The sequence below is a fragment of the Rhinichthys klamathensis genome, unplaced genomic scaffold (genome assembly GCF_029890125.1).
Source record: "Rhinichthys klamathensis goyatoka isolate OS25496 unplaced genomic scaffold, OSU_Roscu_1.1 h1tg000180l_1, whole genome shotgun sequence".
Lineage (NCBI taxonomy): Eukaryota > Metazoa > Chordata > Actinopteri > Cypriniformes > Leuciscidae > Rhinichthys > Rhinichthys klamathensis.
The window spans coordinates 3,848,764-3,865,621 of NW_026606708.1; the positions used below are offsets into that span (position 1 = coordinate 3,848,764).

The 16,858-nt window shown below is 36.9% G+C and overlaps 1 protein-coding gene across 3 annotated transcripts in view; it reads left to right on the top strand.

Annotated features, from left to right (window-relative positions):
- cep104 (centrosomal protein 104) overlaps window positions 1–16,858 on the top strand; it is a 32,010-nt gene that overhangs the window by 126 nt on the left and 15,026 nt on the right. For all 3 annotated transcript variants that reach the window (XM_056261095.1, XM_056261097.1, XM_056261096.1), the window contains exons 2-11: window positions 740–866; window positions 1,107–1,280; window positions 1,379–1,517; window positions 1,605–1,667; window positions 5,962–6,038; window positions 6,133–6,313; window positions 6,571–6,726; window positions 7,778–7,990; window positions 10,391–10,597; window positions 10,947–11,114. In XM_056261095.1, the coding sequence (XP_056117070.1) occupies window positions 754–866; window positions 1,107–1,280; window positions 1,379–1,517; window positions 1,605–1,667; window positions 5,962–6,038; window positions 6,133–6,313; window positions 6,571–6,726; window positions 7,778–7,990; window positions 10,391–10,597; window positions 10,947–11,114 (1,491 nt within the window). In that variant the 5' untranslated portion in view covers window positions 740–753. The remainder of the gene's footprint in view (window positions 1–739; window positions 867–1,106; window positions 1,281–1,378; window positions 1,518–1,604; window positions 1,668–5,961; window positions 6,039–6,132; window positions 6,314–6,570; window positions 6,727–7,777; window positions 7,991–10,390; window positions 10,598–10,946; window positions 11,115–16,858) is intronic.

Here is a 16,858-nt window from a genome sequence, read left to right on the forward strand (position 1 = left end):
GTAAACCGCTTTGAAATTTCTTCTGTCAAATAGTGAATATTAAGAGTGCCCTATGAATGAATTGTTCTGAGCTCTATCTGGTTAACGTGTGGTTTGTGATAAAGATCCTTGTTGCTGTTTTGGTAGTGTTGTAACCGTAATGTTACTGTTTGATTAACGTTGACGTTAGCTAGATTGCACGCTAACGCTAAATACTTTACATAAAAATCATTGTTAAACTTATGATTAAGGTCCTTCATAACATGCAGCAAAATCTGAAAACATATGCAATATTTAAGTGTAGACCACTTATTTTACAGTGTTACAACAGGTATTTACCAATGTGGTAACTTAATGGACTATTTTCTAGCTAAGTTACAAATGCGTTAACATACATTTCATTGTTATTGTCTAATTAATTTTGTAGTTCATTTTATAAATGTTATCTTTGTGTATTTTCTTTTCTTAGCCAAAAGACAGTTTGATTCTAGAGATAATTAGTTACTCTAAGCTCCCTGCTGAAAAATCCACCATAAACCAGCAGAAAATTCCATGTTGGTCCAGGCTGGATTATGCTGGTTAGAGCCGGTGTAGTGCTGGTCTAGCTGGTCCATCAGCACTCCTGCTGGTGCATGAAAAATAAGGAATTTTGCCAAATTACAGTTTGTTTGTATCTTTTGTTTGAGTGCTGGGTGTTATTTCAATGTGTCATGAGTGCTTTGTGATATTAAACATCATGTTGTGTTCATATCCCCATTAGATCTCAGGAACGGGATGCCTCATAAGATAGGCTTCACTGTGATCAGCTGGTCTGGTCATGAAGGAAACTACAGTGCCAAAAAGCTGATGGTCCACGCGCCCACCGTCACTGGCTGGAGATCCACTAGGTTAATGAATTTTGTATTAGTTGTGTACGGATATATTTTATATTTGCATCTATTTTACTTACGGTTAGAATCAAAGACAAACTATCAAAGTAGGATAGATTACTTTGATACATTAGAACTATCAAGGCTATTTAATAGCTGATAATAATTGCTTTATTAGCTGTTTATAGTTGCTATTACCAAATATTACAGTTCTGAAATGCTCTTTAAAAAATATTTAATTGTAATTATTGTGTGTAGGTTCTGTCCATTCCCTCAGGAAATCATTCTGGAGTTGGTTGAAAGATGTCGCATAAGGAAACTCCAGCTACTGGCCCATCAGTACCTGGTCCCGTCCAAGATCGAGTTCCACATTGGAGATAGACTACCAGAGTCCAGCTCACATCAGCAGGCTAATATTCTCCATAGATTGGGGTGAGGAAAGATTTAAACATGTTCTGGTTCTCTGTTCTGGTCACTATCAAAGGATAATGTGATCAATAAGACTGTATTGAATGCGCTGTGTTGTTCAGGTATGTGTCTCTGTCTGACAATGAGAAGACTGGTTTCAAAGCCAGAGAGCTGAAGTCAGTTCATGTTGATGCTGTTGGGTCTTACCTGAAGCTCACCTTTCACAGAAACCATGTTAATCAATACAACAACTACAATCAGGTACAAACAGATTCACATGGGAAATTAGGGTAGATTTGTTTATTGTAATTATGTCATTGTAATGTCATATGTTTTCCTAAATTCTAGGTTGCATTGGTGGCTCTAAATATTTTGGGTGACCCTGTGGATGGAAATGACATTGGAACAGCAGTAAGTAACTGTTTGTTTATGGAATTGTTCTCTTCACGTCCCCCAGGTGGCGATGGATTACTGTTAATCGTTTATTTGATGTCTCAAGGGGGGAATGTTCAGCTTCCCACTTTTTTTTTAGAGACTTTTCCTCATATGGCTGCACAACCAAAAAATGTAGCATAGGCTTGATTTTTTTTCTGTTTTCTAAACTGTGGCTTGATTCACCAGAGACAAATGTTGTGAATGAATCCTTAATGTTTGGCTAAGCATTTGGATCAGTGTAGTTCATCATTCAGAACTGAATCGAGAATACTTTTGAATTCTAGTTTAGCTCCTGAATTTGATTTAGACTTTAATTTGAGGAAGTAGAATTTAAATAGTACGAAATGTAATTTACTCTCAGAGTATTTCCAGAAACATTAATAATGTAAAATAATCAATGTTAAATGTCACCTATAGAAATTTGTATTCAATTTTTATATTATATTTTAACCCTCTGGGGTCTAAGATGTTTTGTCTTGAGATGTTTTGACATGCCCTGACATTTGTGCTTTTTTCAGTTGCTTATAAACATATTAATGGCACAGGTGAAATTACACTCTATTTAGCACAAACAGGGCTACCATGATATGTGAGCAACATGTATGTACATGTTTGTATTTTTGAGAGAATATTGTTTATGCATGGTTATTGAAAAAACAAAAAATTAAAGTTTCTGAAATAAGGCCACAAAACACATACTAAATATGTGTCCACAAGACTTTTGACTAATGGATGTTGTCGCCTAAAGTTTTTGCTTCAAAATGATCTGAAAATCATCCTATAATCTATCCAAAACTAGTCAACGAAATGTTTTCATTACAGACACTATTCTATATCTCGAATAGAACAAATCTCAGTAGGCTATAGCAATATAGTTTGGATGTGTTCATGTAAAAATAACGTTTACTAATGTAGGAGCGAGAGTGAATGAACGCACAGATGCGATGTACAGCTGTAGTAAACAACATCGCGCGCGCGTCTGTGCCGTTCATTCATTCATTCACTCACACACAGACATGCAATTCATATTTAAACAGTCTTTGTGCAGTTTACAGACACTATTCAATAACGCGATTAGAACAAAGCACTTAAGAATAAATAACTTACTACATCAGCTGAATCTGTGCTCCTCGAAATGAAACTACCAGCACTTCTGATGTAACTTTTCCAGGATTATTACGATAGTATTATTCCTCACAGCGCAAGCAAGACGAGGTAAAGTACAAGATTCTTATTAAACTGGATGTTTTATCCAGCTGATGTGGGCATTGGCTAGCCTGATAATACCAAACTCTGCTACTTCGCTTTGCTTCTGGCATGTCATCATTGAAAAGTGTTTTCTTTCTCGCGTAGGGGCGCTTGTCTGAAGTATAAAATCATTGGTTACCCGTAAGCCAATCACATAACGTTTGGTTATGACGTGTGTTATTCGCCAGCTCAGCCGCATCGAACTTCCACTGTAAACACATGTATATGATGCGAAAACGAAACCATCTAGCGAAATACCGGAGTGAACATGGCTGACCGAGTTTTGCTGCCTCCTTAACCTGATCCTCCATGAGTGCAACCAAGGGGGACACAATCACAACTATCGCCTTGCCGGCCTTTGGCCTCCCCAGTTTCTCGCTGACGATCGGTAATATTTGATAAATTAAACTTTTACCAAAACCGTTCGGGAGTAGGGCCACGACATCACCTCCATTCAAAATGTTTAACAAACACTCTTCTTGTTCAGGCTTCAGTTTGGAAATGCCAGGAATATTCTCCACAACAGAGCGAATTTCATCCCGTGTCTCCATATCCGCGGCCATTTTCGATTTCCCCAATCTTAAACTCTGCGCTTAGCGTCTACGTCACGGCTCTCAGCCCGCCCTCTGTTCGTTGATTGGCCGGCTGTTTTCAGGCCGGAGGAAAACAGAGACATGTCGATGTCTCAGACTAAGTACAGAAGCGAAATGAAATTGAGCGGAAGTACGAAGTCTGACGTAGTCAGGCTAGGCATTGGCATGGCTTGCCTCAACATTTGCGTTTGAATAGCGCGCGCTCTCAGTGGGCGTGGTCACATTAACACGTAATAAGCTATAATGAGCTGAAAGGAAAAAGACTGACATCTCTCTGTTTTCATACAGATTACATAAACTGAGAATATATATTTTTTATGTATAAATTGCTTCATTTAAAAGAAGTGAATTTCAGCTTCATAACAAAAAATCTTCCGTGCCTGTGTGACAAGTATTCACTGAGTTACAGTTCATTTTCGGACACGTTTCAGAATGAACTTCACTGACAGAGAGAAGGCAAAATTCGCATCATGTTTATTTTTCTTTATTTGACAAACAGCAGAACACTTTGTTTTTATTGTGAGTATCCACAAAAAAAATAGACACTTAACAGGATCTAATGATGTACAACACTTATATGTAAGATCAAAATCAACAGAGTAATTTGAGTCTCTTTTGCACTGATAAGGAAAAAAGTGAGCTCGTCGCGCCGGCGCGATAGCCGACCCCAGAGGGTTAATTTATATATTATAAATTTAATTTTCAAATATATAGCAAAAATATATTATGTTTTGTTTGCGGTATTAATTACGTTGACAGTATAAGTTCATCAAAAAAAATTTGTTCCAAACCTGTATGAATTTCTTTCTCCTGCTGAACACAAAATAAGATATTTTGAAGAATGTCGGTAACACACAGTTTCTGTTCCCCATTGACTTCCATAATGGGTTTTTTTCTCCATACTATGGAAGTCAATGAGGTCCATCAACTGTTCGGTTACCCGTATTCTTCTTTTGTGTTCAGCAGAAGAAAGAAATTCATACAGGTTTGGGACAACTTGAGGGTGCGTAAATGATGACAGAATTTTCATTTTTTGGGTGAACTATCCCTTTAACTAAATAATGATTTGTGTTGGGGTGAAAAGGGTGTTATTGTTTTGGACTATTGTAATTCCTCGGCTTGCAATTGCAAACCATTTGCTGTCATTCCGGTTTGGATTCCACTTAATTAAATTTAGATTCTACCTTGTGAATTGAAAGAGACAATTATTAGATACAAGTTTTGTCTAACCCTATTTGGATGCTTCATTACCTCATACCTACCACTAAATGGATCTGCATCAATCTTAATACTTGTATACATCAGTTTTTTTAGGGACTTGAGGGTTAAATATTAATTTCACATTTAAATAGTCTTACATCAATAGCACACAACGAGCATTTCTGTATGTGTGTTGTGGTTCTTGAGCAGGTCTAAAGGTTTGTGCTCAGTGTTGGAATGTGAATCTGTGTAATATGAGTCTGAGCTCGATAAGCAGAGCTTCAAATCAGATCACTCATCAATATATCTACATCACTGTGACTCTCAGCCCTCCCCCATCTCCTATTCACTCACTCCTGCTCCCCCTTTTTTCTTTCTCATGCTCTCTTTCTCCTCTTACTCTCACCTTGCCCCCCCTCCCCCCCCCCCCCCCCCCTTTCCTCTATGACTTCCTCTCTCTCTCGTCCTCTCCCACCTTGCTAACAATCTCTGCATTGTTAATCTCTAATCCATCTCTCTCTCTGTCCAGGCTGGAGTCTTATTGTGTTATCCAGGACTCTGATGATAATACGTTTTGGTTCACAGGCAGAAATCAAGATTTTTAACCTTTGTTGGAAAGATAATAATGGTTCAAAGACATTGGATGGATCACAGAATGTGATGTTATTAAATTCAGAATTTACTTGTATAAGTAAAATGTACATAAACAAACTATCTTTTTTTTTATTTAAAGAAGTCTCTTATGCTCACCAAGGCTGCATTTGTTTGATCAATAACAGTTCTATTGTGAAATGTTATTTAAACCTAAAAAAATTTTTTTTCAAGTTTAATATATTATAAAGTTTTATGTATTTTTTTTAATCATGTGATGGCAAAGCTGTATTTTGAGAAGCCATTACTCCAGTGTTCAGAAATAATTTGAATATGCTGATTTATGCTCAAGGAACATTTCTTACTATAAATGTTAAAGCAGTTGTGAACTGCTAATATTTAGTGGAAACCATTCTACATTTTTTAATGAATAGAAAGTTCAAAAGAACAGCATTTATTTGAAATAGAAATTGTTTGTAACAATGTAAAAGTCTCTAGTGTCACTTTTGATCAATGTGCACCCTTGCTAAATAAAAGTATTCATTTCTGTAAAAAAATCTTACTGACCCCAAACTTTTGAAAGATAGGGTATTTGTTTTTAATAATTCTTTTTTTTCTGTTTCTTGTTTTTGTCCCAGCTAAGCAGAGATCAGCTGATTGATCAATATCTAAACAACAGCCAATACAGCTCAGCCTTGGATGGCACATATACCGGGTAAAAACTGAAGTTTCAAGTTATATTGCATTACATTAAATTTGTGCATGCAGTCCTCTGTATTTATCTTGGGTTTACTCTTGTTATCTTGCAGGCTCTCGAGTTATAAATGTGAATCTATCTCACCCCTTGATGACTTGGCGTTTGACATGTATCAGGACCCTGAGGTGGCACATATAATTCGGCTGCTGGACCAGAAAAAACAGGGCATGGTTCGGGAAGAAAGATTTGATGTGGCCAAAAAGCTTAAACAAGCTATTGCAGACCTGCAAAAGGTTATTAGAATTGCCTTCTTTGTCTGACATGTCTTGCACGTGTAGTTTAATAATGATATGTTACACACTAGAGATGTGAACCTGAAGTTGAGAGAGTTGAAATGCATTTCAGGAGAGCAGGGTATTGCACTCATTTAGCCACATGTTAATTGTAGCCTGACTGTAATTAATGGGCAAATTAAAAGGGTTTTCTTCTTTTAGTGTTTAACAACCTCTCTTTTATTTCTTTTGTATTTTTTATCTCTTTTTCTGTTTAGGTGGGTGAACGTCTGGGCCGGTATGATGTGGAGAAACACAGTGCCATAGAACGAGAGGAATATGACATAGCCAAGCAGAAAAAGGAACAAATGGAGGCTTACAGGCTTACAATCTACCAGCATCTGGAGCTCCACAGTCTGCTGGACATCAGTCAAGTAAACATCCATCCATCCATCCAATCACATATACAAATTGTTCAAAAGTTTGTGGTCAGTAAGTTTTTAAGTAAGAAAATTAATACTTTAATTCAGCAAGGATGCACTAAATCGATCAATAGTGTCAGTAAAGACATTTACCATGTTACAAAAAAATATATATTTCAAAAAAATTATTTTCTTTTGAACTTTCAATTCATCAAAGAATCATTAAAAACCTTTGAAAAATGTATCATGGTTTCAACAAAAATATTATTCAGCATCTTTTTTCAACATTGATAATAATAAGAAATATTTCATTATATTTCAATATTTCATGAGGACCAGATTAGCATATTAGAATGATTTCTGAAGAATCATGTGACAGTGAAGACTGTACTGCTGAAAATTCAGCTTTACATTATGAAATACATTAAAACAGAAACAGTTATTTTAAATTGTATTAATATTTCCCAATATTACTGTTTTACTGTATATTTGATTAAATAAACACATATTCGGTGAGCATAAGAGACTACTTTCAAAAACAAATTTATGACCCTAAACTTTTTGAATGGAAGTGTATATCCGTTCATCCATCCATTACACTTCTCAGAATTCAATTAATGACTTCCCTCCATCCATATTCCTGTGTCTCTCTTAATTTCTTTTTCTGCATTGAATACATGAATAATACAACTCTTGTGTTGTGAGGTCCCCAGCTCCAGTGAGATTAGTTCTCTGATATGGCAGTTTCCCAGCTCAGTAGCGATTGTGCTGGTTCTCCTGATATCATGTGCTTGCTTCTTACTCGTCTGAGGCCAGGAGACATACTTACACAGCAGACAATGAATGACTTGGAAAGTCATAGAGCATTTTGTTTGTGTGTGACTTCCGTTTCTGTATTCCGACAGACCTATCTGTTCTGTGTGATGGCTTGTTTTTTTTCCATGTCTGAAAGAGGCGTTTTATTTATTTCAGACATATTTCTCTTTTTTTTTTCTTTTGATAAGTAGCTAGAATATTGACCAAAATGTAAATAATTAAAATGTGATTTTTGTTGTTGTTTCAGATCCACAGAATTTCTGAAATTTCCAACTCTGAATTTCCCTCTCCACGTGCTGGGACGCAGAAACACACGCCTCATCCAGCGGACTCACCCACGAAGAGGAGACAGGGACAACATGTGAAGGAGACAAATGAGCAGGACACTTCAAAACCAGCCAGCCCCAAACATTCAGTCACCCCAACACCCCTCACTCCTCCTCACGCTTCCAAAATTGATGTAAGTCTTGATTTACACTGAAAAAAACAGCCATAAGAGAAAATGAAAGTCTCATCTGCTTGCTCTAATGCATTACTTATGTGTCCACTTTCTGTTTTTTCTTCATTCATTAATATATCTTTCCACAAATACTAGTTTTATGGGTACTTTCTGCTATAATGCTCATTGCTCAGTCAGATTTATCTGCATTAATGAAATGCTGCTTCTCTTTCTTTCCACCAGTATAGCTCCTTTTCACCAGTGCCATAGTCCAGCTCAATCTTCCCTGACACAATGCTCTTTGTAGATGTATTATCTGAGCATGTGTGTGGCTTAACATGCTTGTCAGGGATTTGCGTTTGCTAGAGTTTTACGTTTCAACATTTAATTAAAGGGGTTAAAGGTGAAGTGTGTAATTTCTGTGCTCCTAGCGTAGAACTGTCCCTAACCCTGCCAGAAGTCGAAATATCTGGGTGTGTTTACAAAAGGCTGGAAGAAATATTTTAACCAAAAAATGACACTCATAAAACTACAATTTGTCTTTGGATATTAATTCTTTTGTTTTGCAAGGATGCATTAAATTGATTAAATTGAAAAGTGACAATACAGACATTTATAATGTTACAAAAGATTTCTTGCTGAATGTATTATTCATCAAAGAATTCTGAAATAAATTATCAAGGTTTCCACAAACATCTTAAGCTGCACAACTGTTCTGAACATTGATAAATAAGAAATGTTCATTGAGCACCTAATAAGGATCATGTGACAGCTTTGCAATCTCAGAAATTTAATTACATTTTAAATTTTATTACAACAGAATACAGATATTTTAAATGTAATAATAGTTACTGTTTTTTTACTGTATTTTTGATCAAATAAATGCAGCCTTGGTGAGCATAAGAGACTTCTTTCAGAAACATTATAAAGGGTTTATGCGGTTATTTGTAAAGTCAGCTGACTTAAGGGCCGGTTCACACAGAACGTTAAAACGTTTTTTCTGTTAAAACGTGAGGTCAGGGGAACGAGGTCTAGAGACGCGTTTTTTAAAAAGTTGAACTTCTTTTAACTTGAGCACCGCATTTTTAGAACGCTGCAAAATACGCAATGGTTAAAGACACATCTAGTAGGTGTTTACATTGAATAACAATGGAAAAGTAGCGCAGTGGAATGGAAAAACTTGTTCTGTGTGAACAGCCTTTTGCTAGTGCACCTTTATCACTGCATGACCTCAAGCTGGACAGAGTCACTTTTGCTTTAATTTTTTTTCCTGCAGGTCATTCTGTGAATTAGCTTTGAAATAACTTGTAAGATGAGAACACACTTTGTGATGGGAAATAATGGGATTTACATTTACAACGGTGACCGGCTGTGTAAAGGGATGACAGCTGCATCTGTTTTTCAAGTGTAATGTAAACCCTCAAGGTCTTTACATCACAGAAAAAGTATTATATTTATGCTTATCATGAAAGAAAGTACAAAAATGTTTTTAGCATTTTAGTTATTTTTGGCATTTCATTCTGTATTTAACACTGAGACAATTATTTTTCCTGATTTAAAAGGTTAGTTCACCCAAAAATGAAAAGTAGCCCATGATTTACTCACCCTGAAGCCATCCTAGGTGTACATGATATTCTTCTTTCAGATGAATACAATCAGAGTTATATTAAAAAAATGTCTTGTCTCCTACAAGCTTTAGAATGAGAGTGAATGGCTGGATAAAATTTGAAGCCCAAAAAAGGGCATCCATCCATTATAAAATCCATACAGCTCCAGGGGATTAATAAAGGCTTTGTGAAGCCATATGTGTTGGAGAAATGTCGGAGGATTTCTATATAATAGAAGGGGAGCTTCAGTTTGCACAGCCCTATTTGTTTAAACCGTGAGAGGCGTCTAAGCTTACGATACTCCTACATCATACTTGTGCCACGGGTTACTCTTGTGGCGCAAGTCGACTTGCGCGTAGTATGCGTACAGTCGTCTGGCGGAAGCTAGTTATTTTAGATTATAAAGTTATAAATATGGGTATTTTTCTTACAAAAACCCATGGCTTCGCTTCAGAAGGCCTTTATTAACCCCCTGGAGCTGTGTGGAGCATTCTTTTTATCATGGATGGATGCACTTTTTCGGGCTTCAATTATTTTCCAGCCATTCACTCCCATTATAAAGCTTGGAAGAGCCAGGACATTTTTTAATATAACTCTGATTGTATTCGTCTGAAAGAAGAATGTCATGTACACCTAGGAGGACTTGAGGGTGAGTAAATCATGGGCTAATTTTCATTTTTGGGTGAACTAACCCTTTAATAGCAAATAATGCTGGTATTGTTTTGTATATCTGAATTCAATAAATATTTTCTATGGGGACTTTAAGACCCCACTGTATATGAAACATAATGAGCATGTTCGTGTGTTTTCACAGATCAGCTCCCTTCCTTATGATGAGAGGCCTTTACCTGCTTTTAGGAAGAGGTTGAGTGATCAACCAGTCAGTGAGCTCGACGAGATGCCCCCTCTGACTGACACAAGCTCCCCACGTAGCCCTGAGTCCTCAGGACAACCAGAACCGCTCACAGAGAAAGCTCAGAGAGAGGCCAGTCTGCCCATCGAGATCTATGGAGACTGTCTGGTAAGACACACAACATTTACAGGTTCCAATTGGTTGATTTTATCTGTTTTTTTTTTTCTTCCAAAGCAGGTCTAAATGATTCATTCGCAAATTGTACTATTCAAATTCTCAATCTTAAGTCAAATTGGTTTGGAATAAAATGAGATAAAGTAAATTATGGCAGGGAGAATTATCCCTTGAAGTATTTAACATCACACTGAGATGTCCATCTATTACTGTTTTTTACAGTCTCACAGCACTGGGCAAACTCCATACGACAAAGGTCAAAGAGCCAGCTGGTGTTTTCCATTTGTGAACTGTTTCTGGAATGTGATCCTCATTTTTTTCTTTCGTTGTCTGCCTTTCTAAGGTGGCAGCGTCCTATTCAAAGACGTGGTCTTACAGGGAGGATGCTTTGCTGACAGTCTACAAGAAACTGATGGAGGTTCCACCCGGTACCCCAAAAGCAGAACTACGGAGCATGATGAGAGCAGCTGTGTTCCTCTGCAAGAAAGCGCTCACAGATAAAGTGTCATCTGTATGAGAGCTCTCTCTCCTATCTTTATTTTACCCTTTCCTCTGATTTTATCGCCCTCTTATTTTGTTTCTCAGCCTCTCCTTCTCTCGTTCTTTCTCTCACCCTCTCTTTCTAATTTCTCTCATGTTCCCTTCTTTTCAGTCTCATTTCAGGCCAAAGACAGAACGGCACCATCAGCATGACTGATAGTCGTGACTGTTTAGCAGGTGTCGTGTTCTGTCTAGTATTGTGGATTATCTGTAGAAGTGATACAGGCAACAAATGTATAAAGCCTGGCTTGTCTCTCCCAAGAGTAAACTGCGATAGAGCTGATTTTCTGCTAACTTTGGGTATGAGCGGGAGGAGATGGAACACTTGTAGAAGAATGAATGGGAGATTTACTTAAATTGTAATGCTCAATATGGTGGCTATAGGAATGGGATTTCCTTAGTTAAACAGGCTAATAAGAGGCATCGTCTGCTTTTTTCCCATTGGAACTTGGACAATCGTTACCTGCACCTTCCTGAAAAATGTGTTCACTTTGAAAATTAATCGTTTATATTTTTTACAAACTCTAAATTCTAATAGTGATTTCTGTTAACTATGGCCAAAATGATCACTCAAAATAAAATCGCTAAATGTGTGTATGAATTTGGCTGCATTTACACTGCAAGTTAATGCACAGATCCGATCTTTTGACCAGATCCGATTTTTTGGTACGCCGCGGCCTGTTTACATTCACTTTAGACAGGACTGGTATCCGATATCTGTGTTTACATTAATTCCCGCCTAAAATTATTTTCGGTGATCGTTTTACTATGCACATGGTAGACCCAGGTTTTGAATGGCCGTGCTATTAAAATGATTTATAATTCATGTCAGGTGGTCATGATTATTTGCCAGCGTGGACAAGATAACAGTCACGACTCATGAATGTTTTGCAGCTCAAAATAGGACGGAACAGATAGCTATATAGTCCGGAAATAATTTTTGTTTATCTACAGCTCAGATCTAGAATTCTGAAGTGAAATAAAGTAGCCCTGTAATATATATATATATATATATATATATATATGAATGAATTAACCAGAGAGAGAGAGAGAGAGAGAGAGATAGCGCGCGTGCGAGTGAAGCGTGAATCTAATAGTGAAGCTTGGTTTAATTACAGAGAAGTTATTACCTCATTGCTGAGAAATATAATAGCTTTCAGTAGTGAAGCTGTTTTATTTATAAAATTAGGTGTTCAAGCACGAAGTGCTGAAAACCTATTGTATTTGTACTGATTTTTATTATTATTATTATTATTATTATTATTATTATTATTCTTCTGCCGTAAAACGCATCGTGCAGAACAAACCGTAAGTGCTGGAGCTCTGAAACTTTGTCAGATGGTAGTACAAAAATCGAGGAGAGCCTCAGAAAGTATGACCCCGATTGGCCTATAGGTGGCGCTACAGCAATCAATTGCGCGAAACTGCTCATAACTCCTAAACCGTATGTCGTAGACTCAAGTGTCTTATATCATTGGAAAGCTGGAGGCCTGAAGAACAAAACGTATATCTCCGATTTCATTTCCGGTATGCAAATTTTTCCGCCATTTTGAATTTTGTCAAAAACCTACTTTTGCGAACTAGTCCCTGGTTTTTCGCCCGATCAAAACCAGACAAATGCATACATGTTCTCTGGAGTCTGAATATCAATAATCATTGAAAAAAAGTTGAATTTTCGATTCACGGTCGCTAGGGGGAGTAAAATGATCGTTGTGGGAGGAGCCTATTTTACTAATATGGCTATAACTCGAGAAGTAAATGAGATATCTTCACCAATCTTGGAACACATGTGTATGAGTTCAATCTGAGGTCACGGTAAAAAAATCGCGTCGACCTAACACTAGGTGGCGCTATAACACACAAAAAACCTAAATCGGGCTATGACCACCTGACCGTTAGTCCGATTGACTTAAAAATTGGTATGCAGTGTCTTGGTCCAAGGTGCCATGTATGTGTATGAGGAAATTGGCGTAACTCAAAAAACATGGCCGCCATCGGCCAATGAATTTGAGCACCTATTACACGAGGTTAACGGAGGCCAATCGGAACGAAACTCGACGGACATGTTTGACTCATGGCCCAAGAGGTCTGTAAGAGTTTTGAAAGAAATTGGCCACTAGTTGGCGCTAACGAGTTTTACGGCTCTGTAATCACGTGGTGTTGCACACATCCCGAAAATATGCATATCATTTGATAGATCTCCTCAGGATGAACAACTTTCCCTCTAGAACCATTGCTGTCAATCAAATCGTTCATTAAATATTCACGAATATGTTAAAAACCTACTTTTGCGAACTAGTCCCTGGATTTTTGCCCGATTGGAACCAGACCAGTCTAGGACAATTCTCTGGACTCTCTAGATCAATAATCATTGAAAAAAAGTTGAACTTTTGCATTTTTCGTATGGCTATAACAGGGTCATTTAGAAAAGGGGCGTGTCAAATACACACAAAAGCCTATAAATCATAAATAAAAACTCAGAACTAAACAATAATTGGTGAGCATATGTGTCATAACATGGTGAAGAAGCATGCAAAGTTTCATGGAGATCGGACCATAGTTGGCGCTATAACTGTCAAAAAGCTTTAAAACCATACATTTCCTATGGCAAATTGCCTGTATTGGCTGTAAATGCTGATCTCTTAAATGAATGCTCAGATCTTCTTTAAAAAAGGTCAAGAACATGTGTAATATCACTCTGTACGGCATTGAAAAATTTCAGACAAATCAGACAAAATTTGCCTCTATAATTAATTGTCACAGGAAGCCTCAAAACGAAAGTAAAACATTGGGCCACGCCCCCCCAAGCACGAATTCACTCATAACTCGAAAACGGAAAGTCTCTGCCCGCTGAAATTTTGATGGTAAGGTCCTCTCGGGGATCTTGATCCAAATCTTTCGTCGCGGGGCTCGGGAGCGCCCCCCCGCGGATCGCTAATCTGTGAGAACCCCAACTTGAAACGGCTGTAACTCTTGATCCAGACCATCTAGATCCTTGTGGAAGAGCTTGTTGGAAAGGGCTCGTCCTCATCTAGCTTCGATTCGAGTTTGGTGCGATTTGGCCTGGGCATTCCCGAGATATAAGCCCACAAAGATATGCATTTAAACGGACATTACTCCCGACAGCAATCACTCAGCAACACGGGAATGGTCTTGTTCAAGAGGGCTCCTCTAACCCTATCTAAGTTCTGAGTTTCAGATTTTTTCACTTTCTTGTTCCCGAGATATAAGTAAAAAAAAAACGAATTTCCTGTCATTCATTTCAACCGTTTATGTAGGCTGTAAAACCGCTGTTGTCCACTAGAGGGAGCAACAGCATTAGATATTTTTAATCTTTTTTAACCAGTTTTCAGCAATGGCTAACAAACAAATGCTTATAATATAATATTAAATAATGATTTATTAGAAAGTTTAATATTTTTACATCACAAATAAATATCTGAAATGCTTAAGGACCACAAAAAGAGATTTTCACAATATCATAACCCACAATTGTGTGTTTGTGTGTGTGTGTAAGCATGCATAATGGTATTCACATTGAAAGACTGGTTTGCTTTAGTGCACAATACTCAGGGTTTCTGCAGGGTTTAGTCAGTCAAATTTAAGACCTTTTAAGACCTTTTTATGACCAATATTATTTAAATTTATGACCTACTCGAATTACGAAAAATAACTTCCTTTCAAAAGTCTTTTTTTATTGACTTTCATTAAAAGTAATAAGTTTAATTATTTAAAGGTTCCATTTTCTTAAGAGTAACAAACTGAAGGCTCCCTTTTCCTAAGTATCAATAACACAGGAACAACACAACACTTATCACGATAATATCAGTCAATATCGATAATTATGACGATAAATGTCAATTCTTTATTTCTTTGAACTTTGAAGGCAGATTTTTGTTCCTAACTGAAAGTTGTAGAAACCAGAGCGTTAATTGTGGTTTTAAACTACTCTTTATTGTCAAAACATATCATGACAAACACTTGCCAAACAGGTGAACATTTCACAAATCTGAGGTAGAACATTCAAACATTTGTATTTTTTCCTTAACAAAAATAATATCTTTATTTCAAAATTAATTTCTTAGTTTCTGCATGTGCTAATGGGGGATATTGTTTCAAGTCTTGAAACAGGTTTGTGTTGCCTGGCTTTGATGGCACGTATCTTTATGAAATGTATGAAAAACAGTAGGCTATAGCCTAAATACATAAATACTGTAATTATATTCCATTAGTCCTTTAATACATTGTCTACATTAATAATATAATACAATTCAATATGTATCCCACATTTCATGGTGCAGTTAATATTACTAGGCTAACGTTACAGTAAAACCATGGTAAAGGATGTAAATGTGTAGATGGAAAAGCTTTCTGACTGTATAGTTGCGCACAGTGTTTCTCCTGTTCGTCAGCGCTGTTTCATCTGCCTTTAAACTGGTTTAAATCACTGAGACATTTGTGTTCTTCGCTGAATTCAAGTGCTTCTCACTGGATCTCGTGATCGAGACTGATCAAAGTTAACCATAGACAGTAAAAGAACGCGTCTGCTCTAGTGAGCTTGATCGCGCTACGCTGCCGTTTGGACTTTGAGCCGAGCGGATAAACGCTCCGTGAGGCGCGCGCGGTTCAAATGAGTTTCGTTCCGCTTTTGGCGCATAAACATGATCTAACATTTATCGAACTCTTGATATCGTTTTATAGAGAAAACATTATATCGCGATAATGAATGAATGAGCATATCAATTTAAGATGTGGCTAAATGTAATTTATGACCTTGTATGGAAAAGCCGGACGTTTTTATGACTTTTTATGACCCCGCGGAAACCCTGATACTGATTAAACCAAGTAGTTCAAAATAAAAGTGGTACTATAGCAATAAGTGGTCTTCTACTACCCTCTGCTGGACATTATACTTATTAATAGTCTTTTCACATGTGCTTTTGCATTCATATATTCAGACACTAAAAAATAACCTTATGTGACAATTACTATAATAACACAATCATATTTTGTCTTTCAATTCACTTTACTGTTCTGAAGCTTCACATAATTGCTAACAACGTGGTAAATCATAGTAAATCATGCTACAATCCTGCTGAATCATTCTAGAATGTGGTATATCATGATAAATTATTGTGTAACATTCGGTCACAACAAGGTAACATCAAGGTAAACTAAGACAAACCATGGTAAACTGACTATTGTAGTACATTGAGAAATATGAATCCTGAAGGACAATTGCAGTAAACATTTCTTTTTTCCATCACATAGTTCAAATATCTGTATCTACAACAGAATGTGTGTGTGTAGTCCTAGGTTTCTGAATAAATGCTGAATAATCTGATTAATAGCTTGCAAAGACATTAAATGCTTATAGACCATTAAAATATATTTATATAATGACTTTGTGTGTATGTGTGTGTGTGTGTGTGATCAAATGTCTACATATGAGTGTAAAAGCACCTGTGAAAACACTTTATTAATAAGTAGAATGGCCAGCAGAGGGCAGTAGAAGACCACTTATTGTCTCACTCTCATTTTGACACACTTGATTTTCAACAGTAAATCAAAGCACTAAAGCAAACCAGTTTTTCCATGTTAACTATTATAACACAATCATTTTTTGTCAGAGTTTATCACTTCATTTTTATTGGCCCTTCACATCAATGCAGCAATGTGGTAAATCATGGTAAATCACGATAGAAACATGGTAAA